Source organism: Gymnoscopelus microlampas (assembly GCF_963454915.1).
Source record: "Gymnoscopelus microlampas genome assembly, chromosome: 22".
NCBI classification, from domain to species: Eukaryota; Metazoa; Chordata; class Actinopteri; order Myctophiformes; family Myctophidae; genus Gymnoscopelus; species Gymnoscopelus microlampas.
The window spans coordinates 20753752-20765974 of NC_139959.1; the positions used below are offsets into that span (position 1 = coordinate 20753752).

A 12223-nucleotide genomic window follows, 5' to 3' on the forward strand; every position below is an offset into this window, starting at 1 on the left:
TATTGTGAAACTGAAAAGGAAAACACTATGACGCCAATTTACTCTCTTTTTACTGAGAAGGAAATAAATAATACATCAAAATAAAATAATCCATTTGGGTTTTTTGAATTGTGAAACTGAAAAGGAAAACACTATGACGCCAATTGACTTCTTTAGTCCCAAAATAGCCTACATAATGATAGAATGCAAAAGACAAAAATGAAAAAGCGGGCAGTTTTGACTTGATTTAGCGTTTATTAATTCTGTAAGGCAGAACGGTGAAATGACGCCACTTCCGTTTTGGATCCGAGTTCTCAACATGAAAAAAGCGAAAAGCAACACCTTATTCCTTCTTCAGTTGCACCTCAAAGAATGACAAAAAGAATGGGCAAAAACAAAAAAAGGGACCGCTTTGGTGTCGTTTTAGTGTTTCTGGGTTTGTAGAGTAAACATGGAAAAAGAGGCCTTTTTTGTTTGTTTGCTTTAGAATGAAAAACGGATATGGCTTTTTTGTTTTTTGAACTTGGCGTAGAAAAGGAATTATCCATAGGCCCCCTGACCGGGTCAGTTGTAAATGACATTGTTTGTTTGTTTACATGGCTGTCATGTTGGATAAAGCATATAACCAAGCAGCACAGGTTGACATGAGCAGGTGTTCTGAGTCTCTGATTACACAGCGGTCCGTTATAGAGCTCATCGGTCATTATCCAGAAATAATGACCGATGACTGACCAATCAGAATCGAGCATTCAACCAAGCCGTGTAATAATAAACACGGCTTGGTTGAATGCTAAAAGCAACAACATAATATAGTAATATATAATACATAATATATAATAATATGTATATTATATTATACTATTAATATTAATAGTAGATAGTACAGGTGAGTTTTTTTTTAAGCATGTGGGGTTTATAAAGTTGATCTCACCTATTTAAAAACAAAAATACAATACAAATAAGAATGTATCAGATTTTTTTTTTAAATGTGTATTATTTAACCACATACATACAACATGGAAACACAGTATAAAAAAGATAAAGGACAGAAATATTAGTAGATTTGTAGTATTGTGTGTATAGTACAGTATATAGTGTGTGTGTGTGTGTGTGTGTGTGTGTGTGTGTGTGTGTGTGTGTGTGTGTGTGTGTGTGTGTGTGTGTGTGTCTGCAGAATGTCACATTTCACAAGTTTCAAAACATTTAAAAATCTTTTGAAAATAGCAGATCTACAAGCTCACAATGTGTCGCATCGTGACGCAAGGTGAGCTTGTAGATCGGCTATTTTCAAATGTATATAGGGTGAAGTGGTTAATGTATGTTTTGTATTAATAATCAAAATCTGCAAAGTAACTAGTAACTAAAGTTTCCAAATAAATGTAGTGGAGTGAAAGTACAATATTTGCTTGTCTTTTTCTGAAGGTAAATAAAGGGGATAGTATATTATATCCCACTTTTAATACAGTGTAACATTGTTGCTATATTGATTAAAAATAAATAATGTTAGAATAACTTTTAAAGATGAATAATTGATTATTAATAGTATTTTATGGGGGGGGGGTACAAATAAGAATAATTGACCTTCTCCTCCATACAATTAACAAAACACACATCTTTAGCTTTTATGTAAAAATTTTCAACCTTGAAGATTATAATTACAATGATAGGCCTATACAAAAAATAATGCTCTGGACTCCATAATCACTTTTAGACATTTATTTACAATATCAGTACATTCATGTACAGTTGTTTCCATAATAAAGTAGCTTAGCATTTCCTGGAGACACAGTTAAGACAAAATGTACAGTAAGGATTCAATGGGTAGGTTTATAGGTCAGAATAAGCGCTTTCTCTCTACGTAGACATGTGAAAAATGATCTGCGATTCATAACTTCTTTTTTTACAAATGAATCCTTGTTCTGTACTGAATGGCATGGCTTCTTATATTATACAGACAAACATGAAAGTCTTTAGAATTAAAAATGTGCCTCATATAGTACATTTGAATTAGAAAACTCCAAACCCCTTGGCCTTAAACAAGATCTATAATATATAACAAATAAACAAAATTTAAAAAATAGTAATGCAATTCCACTTGGCCCACAAATCATTGCCTTTTTCTCCAAGCCTGGCACCAAGAGAAAATGAAATAAAATAAAAAAAGAAATGGAAGAAAAGGAACCACACACATCTTTTGTACGAGAATCTGGTTTCTGAAGCAGCACAGAGAGAAAAATGGACAAAAAAGAAAGATGGTTTGGCTTTTTGTGTTATGTGTTTTGACACTGGTAAGAGAAAGAGAGATGTCCGTTTCGTTCACTTTTATTTCGTATACTGTGAGAAGTACTACAGACTGTTCCAACTGCAAATCAGCTCTTTTACTTGTAGATATATTTGCAGATGTATGACGAGTGGATATGCATCTTTATTAACAAGCCATGATTTCACTTTGTACAGACAATGCCCAGCTGTTGACATAGCTGACATGCAGTTAGCTGTAAGCACACCAACCCAACCCTGCGGAATCTATGAGCTCCAGAAGTATAGTGTGCTACTGAAATGTAACTCTATATTAAGATCCCTCAGTTTTTTTGCTATACTAAATACCTTTGATGAAAATAGCCTATCTACAAACTCACAACGAGTCGCAGCACAACACACTGTGAGCTTTTAGATCTGCTATTTTGGCTCAATGTTTGCCCCAGAATAGAGAAACTAGGGTTTTCTTCTTTCACCAATCAATACAAAGGAGCACTGAGCCTTTTTTTCCCCCAGACCAAAGCAGAAATGCTCCAAATAGAAACTATTCAGTCTTCTTAGATAGCAACTAAACACCTTGTTTACCTTCACATATTCCAAAAGATCTTCTACCTACATTGAGTGAAGTCGTTCAAGGATGTCAGCTTCCATCCCCGTCACGTCGAACGGACGTTAGTTGCAAAAATGGAGACGAGTGCATAAAGAGTCTGTAGCTGTAGTCTGTATAGCAGGCTGAAAGATGTCAGCATTGGAGTCCAAGAATGACTCCTTTGACTTAAGTAACTCCATCACACATTTAACCACATGACCACTTAAACCCCGGCTTCCGTATTGTGGGGAAAGCTTTCCCAGAAAATAGCAGATCGATAAGCTCACAACTTGTGAGCTTATTGATCGGCTATTTTCGCAAGAACGTTCACCCCAGAATAGATGACGCTGTAGGTTTCATGTGGTTAAAGGGATAGTTCACCCCCAAAATTACTTTTTTTCTCTATCGATTAGTCACCCCATGGAGACTTGAATTCATGGATATTTTTTTGTTTTTGTCACATTCCTAAGCCAATAATTTCATGATGCTGTTCCGGTAGGAGACACAAAGAGTCTCATTTGTGTCTCCTACCGGAACCGCTGCCTACCGGTCCGCTGGTCATCAAATTATTGGCTTAGGAATGCGACAAAAAACAAAAAAAAGTCCATGAATTCAAGTCTCCATGGGGTAACTAATCGATAGGAAAAAAAGATTTTATTTGGGTGAACTCTCCCTTTAGAACACATCTAAAAAGTGAGGAGTTGATTTGCAGGTGGGGTCCAGCTTGTCGCTTTCCCCCCTATTGGACGGCGGGGCTGTCAGTGGGGTCAAGGGCGAGGTCAGCAGATGAACTCCCCGGGGATCTCTTGCAGGCCGCCGAAGGGCTCCTCGAACTTGAAGCGCTTGGAGATGGCTTTCTGCTGGCCGGCGGCCACCGCGGCCAGGACCTCCTTCTCGGAGGAGGTGTGACGGCACTGCCCCAGCGTGTAGGCGGCCATGACCATCAGCTCCTCGTGCACCTCTTCTTCTTCTGCTTCTTCTGCTTCTTCTCCCTCCCCCTTGGCTGGAGACTCCAGGCTGCTGTGGGTGATGCTGGAAGCGGATGCTTCTTGGAGCTCCGCCGCGGGCTGGCCACCCTGCGTCTGGAGCCATGGGTGATGGAGACACTGCTCCGCCGTGGCCCTCTCCCTGGTGGGGAGAAGAGACAGAGACGGAGTGTGAGAAATGTCTCTCAAATGCCTGCTAAATCAGTAGTTCTCACACTTTCAAGAGTTTTCAAAAATGTTCAAAAATAACAGATGTACAAGCTTGCAGCGCAGCACGAAGTGATGCGCTGTGAGCTTGTACATCTGTTATTTTTGAATAGCCAATGCAAAAATCTAAGATGACACAGATGCTTTCCCAGTTTTAATGGGTTAAATACATGAAATATGTCGTCCCTATTCTGGGGCAAACATTTGGTGAAAATAGCTGATCTACAAGCTCACAACATGATGAAATACTGTTAGATCAGTGGTTCTCAAAGGGGTCCTTAATCCTTTTAACCACTTTATCCATTTATATGTTGGCTAAAGCAAATCTACAAGCTCACAGCGCGTCACTTCGTGCTGCGCTGCAAGTTTGTACATCTGTTATTTTTGAAAATATTTGAAAAATATCAAAAATGTTTTTGTTTTTTTAACACAAATCTTCTCTTCTGGGGGTCCCTGGCACAAAACATTTTCAGATGGGTGTCCCCAGCTAGATATATAATTTTAGGGGTCCTTGGCACGAAAAAGTTTGAGAACCACTGCTGTAGATTATTAGGACAGAAAAGAAAAGAATGTGGAACTGACTGTGGCTTCTTTCGGAGCAGAGCTTGCATGAAGGACAGAGCAGGCCTGTCCAGATGCTGCAGCTCTTCGTCTGTGTAGCTGACGTTGAGCTGGGAGATGTTGAGGAAGGTCTCCTGCTTGTCCTCGCCCAGGAACGGAGAGATGCCCGTCAGCATGACGTAGGCCAACACCCCGATGCTCCTGTAAACACACAACAGAGGAGACAGACACTTTTAGTCACTTAGACCAGTGGTTCTCAACCTTTCCAGGCCGTGGCCCCCAAAACAATCATATTTGACCTGTGGACCCGCACCCTGACAAGCACTTGGAATTGTAGGAGTTGAGGCATAACATTTAGTTTGACTCAGTACAAAATATCTACAAGCACACAACGCCTCGCAGTGTGCTTGTAGATCGGCTATTTTAAACATTTTTGCCTCTAAGAATATTTGACAATTTGGCCAATGTTTCATTGAATGTTGAATTGAATAATATTTTACTTGCACTACTCAAGTAGTAGTCAAAATAAATTGTCATCGAACACATTTCTGAACACTTTCATGCTACCCTACATTTACAAGCTTCAAAATGACATTTCCTGTCCGTACAGGCTGACGATATTAACACACTATGAAAGCCAAGACTTTGTTTCATGCCATTCGACTCATCTTCAGCCGAATTCTAGTGTTTTAGTTCCGTTTGACTGATTTGGCCAGTCATGTTTAGTGGTGAAACCAGCCTTACCACATATCTGTTGCTGTGCTGATGGGTTCATAATTCAGGATTTCTGGAGCTGTGAAAAATAGAAAAAGAAAACAACACGTCAAACACATACTGTAACCTAAGATAGTTTTTAGTTCAGCTAACAGTAGGGCTGGCTCTATAGGTTATTATGACAATGTCAAGGCCTTGTTTAGCTGTTGCCCGCGGGTGTTGCTGTCCGTCTGTTACCATTCAAACCAATCAATTTACATGAGTAGATTCATCAGGGATTCCAACAACCTCCAAAATCTGCCTACACACCTCATTCTTTTTATCTATTTGCCTGTAAGTGGACAGGGAAAAGTCAAATACCACGGGAAAAGTGCAATAGGTGATTATTAGCATATCCCAAATCTCAGCTTACAGATAAAAAAATAGTCATAATTCTGGAAGAGAAACCGACATTTTCAGGACCAAGGAATCCAGTGGTGCTAATTACAGACAGACAGACAGACAGACAGACAGACAGACAGACAAGGGTTAATCGTGTTAGACTCACCCACATACTCTGGGGTGCCCATGATCTCTCGGAGTTCTTTGTGATTGTTAACCATTCTGGACAAACCAAAGTCCACGATCTTAATGTCTCCCACAGGAGCGTCACTGGTCAACAGAATGTTCTGAGGCTGACACACACACAAGTGGAAAAAAATCATTAATCTTTGCACACATTACACATTACTGCCCACAGCTGCAGGAATGTCATTACTCTGTGTGCGTGTGTGTGTGTGTGTGTGTGTGTGTGCGTGTGTGTGTGTGTGTGTGTGTGTGTGTGTGTGTGTGTGTGTGTGTGTGTGTGTGTGTGTGTGTGTGTGTGTGTGTGTGTGTGTGTGTGTGTGTGTGTGTGTGTGTGTGTGTGTGTGTGTGAACACACCTTGAGGTCGAGGTGGACCACATTGTTGCGGTGCAGGAAGTCCACTCCCTCCAGAATCTGTCTCATTAACCTCTTCACCTCCTTCTCACTGAAGGCCTCCTCGTCGCCTCGGTCTGCCACACACTGGAAGTAGATCTCACCGCCCGCTGCACTGTAGAGGAACACACACACAAGACACAATCCTTTATTTACTAGCCATATTTCCATGGCTACCTGATTTTCTATCATTGTTGCGACACATTTCACATTTGAAAAGCTGGATGGAAAGTTGATACAACAAGACGGGGTCTAATAGCACGCGTGCGCACACACCCACACCACACACACACACACACACACACACACACACACACACACACACACACACACACACACACACACACACACACACACACACACACACACACACACACACACACACACACACACACACACACACACACACACACACACACACACACACACACAGAGTGTGGAGTCATTTCCAATGGTGCAGTACAGTATGTGTGTGGTTTGAACTCCCATTTCAACTCAGAACTCTATCAAACTATTATGACAGGTGTCCCAATTTCAGCCTTTTGTGGCAAACCCCAAAGGGACAGGGATGTAATAGCTCATTATCTAGAACAGTGGTTCTCAACCTTTTCTGGATCAGGGCCCACTTGAAAATCTCGAAAGTATTCGGAAATTAAAATAGAGCCATTGTACTGGTCTATATCACAACATCTCTAACGCTGATGAACAAGCCATGGCGTTCATCTGGACATCTCAGCTCAGCCCTAGAGAGGTTTTCTAACAGTATTCAGGCCTGCACAACAAAGAGGTTTTAGAGATGTTATCATCACAGTTACAGATTGGTGGGGGCAGGGAGAGATAAAATGCCCATAAATCTTTTAAATGGGTGTGGCTAGCAATTCAGGGGCTGGATCCAGGCTAGAGATTTCCTGTAGATTAGAATATGTGAATTCCTGTGTATTATTCCATGTGCCATTTTTTACCAGACCGTGTAAATATGCAACGATCAATTTTCACAATTGTGTTCCGTCATTATGCAGCGCTGTGTGCCGAAAATACGTACAATTAAGCTCAAAACTTGTCGTGGATGCAACACGCTGTAAGCTTGTAGATCTGCTATTTTCAGCATGTGACACTGTCGTACAATGGAGCATAAATTAAGCATAAAAATATCTGGAAAGCTGTGATATGTGGTTGTCTGGTTGACATGTTAAATGAGCAGCTGTCAGGGTGTCCCAAACTTCATATTATGTTGTTTTGTTTTCTGTTATAGAAGTATTAGTACTGACACTGTTTCTTCTTTTGTGATACTGTGTGTAAACAACCCATAGACACATAGAGCAACCGCCAACTGAAATTCCTCCTGTTTGAACATGCCCGCAGTAACTCACAGTGGCCAGAAGATGTCAGGGGAGAGTTAACTGGGTTTCTAATGCAGTGGTTTTCAAACCTTTTCAAGTCAAGGACCCCCAGTTTGGTCTGTATTTGGCCGCGGACCCCCATCTGAAAAGGTTTTGTGCCAGGGACCCCCAGAAGCAAAGATTAGTGTTAAAAGAAATTCACTTTTTAAAATTAATATTCAAAGATTTGCACACATTTTCAATGTTCTTCAAAAATAGCAGATCTACAAGCTCATAGCACAGCACGAAGTGACGCGCAATTAACTTGTATATCTGGTATTTTTGAATAGCCGAAGTATAACATATGATTAAAGTGGTTCAAATGATTGTGACACTATATTAACAAATTTTGCTGGGGACCCCCTGGTACCCCCCCAAAGACCCCTGGGGGTCCCCGGACCCCACTTTGAGAACCAATGTTCAAATGTATGGGTCTAGTGAGGTGAGGTCTCTTGCCAAACCATCATTCTACCATACCTTCACACTTACAGCTCGGGGGACGCACACTGACATGACTGTACGTTGGAAAAATATGCACTAGTTGGCTCCTTATACTTTTCCCCCCTGCTTTTCAGGACCAACCCTCCTGACACGCATACGTGTTCGTTCGTAATAGTATGAAGTAGAAGTAGAATGCAGCTTTTAATGACCAAAATGAATGTGTATAAATTAAAACATACAACTTTTAGCCCTCTTAGCTAGTATAATTTTGAGGTATTTTTTACTTTACTGTAGTATTTCCAATTTTCAATACTTTTACTTCTACTCCACTATATTGTACTCAACTACATTTATTTGAACACTTTAGTTACAAGTTACTTTGCAGATTTTGATTTCAAAACATACATTAACCACTCAGCACTTTATATACTTCGGCTATTTGAATCTACAAATTCACAACGTGTCGCGAATGCGGCGCGTTGTGAGCTTGTAGATCTATTTGTAGATTTCTATACATTTTGAAAAAGGTGTGACATTTCTGCGTAATGAGTACTTGTACTTTTTATACTTTAAGTATATTTTGATGCCAATACTTTTGTACTTTTACTCAAGTGCATTTGAATACCGTACTTGTAAAAGAGTATTTCTACATTGTGGTATTAATACTTTTACCTAAGTAAAAAATGTGAGTACTTCTTCCAACATTATAAATTAAATCAAACCCTGCATCTTTTTTTGCCATTTTTAGTAACATTTATTTATACGTCGGCTACTGTATCCAATATTAAATGCTTTTGTGGCCACTTTCTTATTAAATGCTGCTTTTTAGGCCAATAAACAGAGCTCAATTCAATCCAGCTGAGTAAGACTTTTCACGATATCATTGGCTGATGAATTAATTAATTTATGAAAGAAATTGTGCTTCCTCTCTTGCTGGGCCTCTTCCTCGAGTGTTTCAAATGTCTATATACACTGCCCTGGTGTTTTGTTGCTTATTGCACAGTCTTGAGTGTTAATTTAATTCTAATTTAATTCTAATTCAATCTAATCTAATTTGATGTAATAAGTGAACCCTGCCCTGTGTGTCTGTCTGTCTGTCTGTCTGTCTGTCTGTCTGTCTGTCTGTCTGTCTGTCTGTCTGTCTGTCTGTCTGTCTGTCTGTCTGTCTGTCTGTCTGTCTGTCTGCCTGCATGCCTGCCTGCCTGCCTGCCTGTCTGTCTGTCTGTCTGTCTGTCTGTCTGTCTGTCTGTCTGTCTGTCTGTGAACAAAATAACTCAGGAATGGATGAAAAACAATCAGTAAGCTGTCCAGGGAAGATGAGTTAGGTTTGGATTAAAGGTCAAAGGTCAAGGTTGTAATCAATTTCAAAATTACTTGGCAAGGGCAAGGGCCAAGCAATTTTATTTGTATAGCACATTTCAACAACAAGGCAATGCAATGTGCTTTACACAGAACATCAAGCAAAGGAAACACAATTATACAATTATAAAATGACATTAGGATGCATAAAACATAAATAAGTGGGAAAAAATAGCAGATACAGTTACAGTGCAGAAGAGACAGAAAAAGAAAAAAGAAAAGTAAGTAGTCAATCAAAGGCAGCGGCAAACACAAAGGTCTTTAGTTGTGTTTTAAAAGAAATAAGAGCGGCAGCAGACCTGCAGTTTTCTGGGCGTTTGTTCCAGATATGTGGTGCATAAAGACTTTATGCTGCTTCCCACGTTTATTTGTGGTTTTAGGGACAGAAAGCAGACCTTTTCCCAGATGACCCGAGATATCTGGATGGTTCATGATATCGTACAAGCTCAGATCCTAAACCATTCAAAGCTTTATAGATCAACATCAGTCTAATATCAGGAAGGTAGTGAACCGTCAACTTGAACATACTAGGGGTGTATGACACTGATGAGACAATGAAAAAACTCACTCACTCACTCACTCACACACTCATTGATGCTCTATTGCTGAATCTTTGATGGAGTGCAAGAATGAGAGAGAGAGAGAGAGAGAGAGAGAGAGAGAGAGAGAGAGAGAGAGAGAGAGAGAGAGAGAGAGAGAGAGAGAGAGAGGGAGAGAGAGAGAGAGGCCCAGGTCTCATGACAATGTGTCCAACTAGGTCAGAGTGGTTTACATGACACAATGTCTGGGCACCGGCCCCTCCTGAATGTAAACACACACACACACACACACACACACACACACACACACACACACACACACACACACACACACACACACACACACACACACACACACACACACACACACACACACACACACACACAACCACACACGCACACACGCACACACACACACACACACACACACACACACACTGCTGCTTCCTGCACATGCTGCATAAATCTAGCGTTGGTATGCAACATATTAATTCCTGCGAGGCTCAGACGGCAGTAGATCTACTTTACGTGTTGTTCAGGAGTCAGTCCGTAGTACAGACCACCACCACCGCAGCAACAACAACAACATTGTACAGCAGCCCACCACCACGTCAGCTTATAACCACATGAACCCTGGCGCAGGGGGTCTTCAATAGGGGGTCTGGGACCCCTAGGGAGTCCTCAGAGCTACTACCAGGGGGCCGCAAAATATTTGTGTGGATATTATATTTTTTCATTAACCACTTGAACCCTAGCATCCCTATTCGGAGGAGAACTTTAGCCAAAAATAGCAAATCTACAAGCTCACATGAGCTTGTATATCGCCTATTTTCGGCAAAGAGCAGACTGAGTACAGAGTGAAAGATTTGCTACGTATTGGCGGTTTAAGTGGGTAATGTCCGAAAATACAGATTAACATGAATCCAACACACAGTGTCACACACTGAGGATAGTGCTGTAAAACAAGTCTATCTATGAAAAAGTTTAATAGGCAACACAGAATGTTATACAATATGTAGTGGGGGGGTCCCTGCTTCATCTCCCTCTCAGCTAAGGGGGTCCTTGGCCTGAAAAACGTTGAAGACCCCAGCCCTAGCGTCCCAATCGGTGAGGATATTTCGTGTGTAGAGCTAAAACAGGAGGGGAATTGCGTGTTTCAAGACGTACAGCCCACAATCGTACAGTCCATTCTCTCAAAGCCTTTAAGTTGACTCACAGACTATCACACCACTCAACATCACTCTTGCAATTAAAGCTCCAATTAAAATACTGCCCGACAAGTCATAATGTGCTATCCCTTTGTTGATTTAAGATGAGTTGTAAAAAGCAAAGTATAGGAAATGAGTTGACTGATTGATTACAACTAAGAAATCCACTAATATGCAGTAAACTAAGCAAACCTTCCAACCAACAGCACAGTGAACAAACAGCCACAAGACAATGTATTGGGGCTGAGCAATGTGACTTCAAATCAGTATAGCGATTATTTCACACTATTGCCTCGATTACGATTAATGAACACATTTTATTTTTTTCAAATAGTGAAGCTCACAACACGTCTCATGGCACCACCTTGAGAGCTTGCAGATCGTCTATTTTCACTGTTTATTACACCACTATTGCACAACGAAGTATAATACAGAGTGAAGTGGTTAATCACATTAATCGATTGAATTTGGATTTATTTTTTTTACCATTTGTTGATACTTAAGAAAGAAAAAAAAACTTCTTCTCAATTATTTGATTAACCTACAAAACAAAAAAACAACAACAATATTGCTCTGTTTTCCTGCATAGTGTATGTCAGTGGTTCTCAAAGTTGGGTCCGGGGACCCCCAGGGGTCCTTTGGGGTCTTTGGCTATTCAAAAACAGCAGTTCTTCGTGCTGCGCTATTAGATCTGCTATTGAAAAATTGTGAACATTTGCGCAAATCTTTGAATATATTATATATATTTATTTTTAAAACGAACATTTTTAACCCAAATCTTTGCTTCTGAACAAAGTCCCTTGCACAAAATATTTTTGAGATTGGGGGGTCTGCAACCAAATACATATGATTTTGGGTGGTCCTTCACATGAACTTGTGTATGTATGTATGTATGCGTCCCCCTGGAAAGATGCCAGTGTGGGTATGAAGGCTGCCGAGGGGCACGGAGGTCACACGTGGGGAGAAGCCCAGAGTTTGGTCACTGTCCTGCTAATGTAATTAATGAAATCAATGCCACACCAGTGTGTGGGAATCCATCGATGG

At 40.6% G+C, this 12223-nt stretch overlaps 1 protein-coding gene across 1 annotated transcript in view; it reads right to left on the reverse strand.

Annotated features, from left to right (window-relative positions):
• Positions 1-3477: 3477 nt before the first annotated feature.
• stk17a (serine/threonine kinase 17a) overlaps positions 3478-12223 on the reverse strand; it is a 42921-nt gene continuing 34175 nt past the window's right edge. Inside the window, exons 3-7 of the mRNA XM_084048575.1 lie at positions 6218-6368; positions 5843-5969; positions 5326-5374; positions 4603-4782; positions 3478-3955 (exon numbers count right to left, since the gene is read on the reverse strand). Of these exons, the coding sequence (XP_083904701.1) occupies positions 3607-3955; positions 4603-4782; positions 5326-5374; positions 5843-5969; positions 6218-6368 (856 nt within the window). The 3' untranslated portion in view covers positions 3478-3606. The remainder of the gene's footprint in view (positions 3956-4602; positions 4783-5325; positions 5375-5842; positions 5970-6217; positions 6369-12223) is intronic.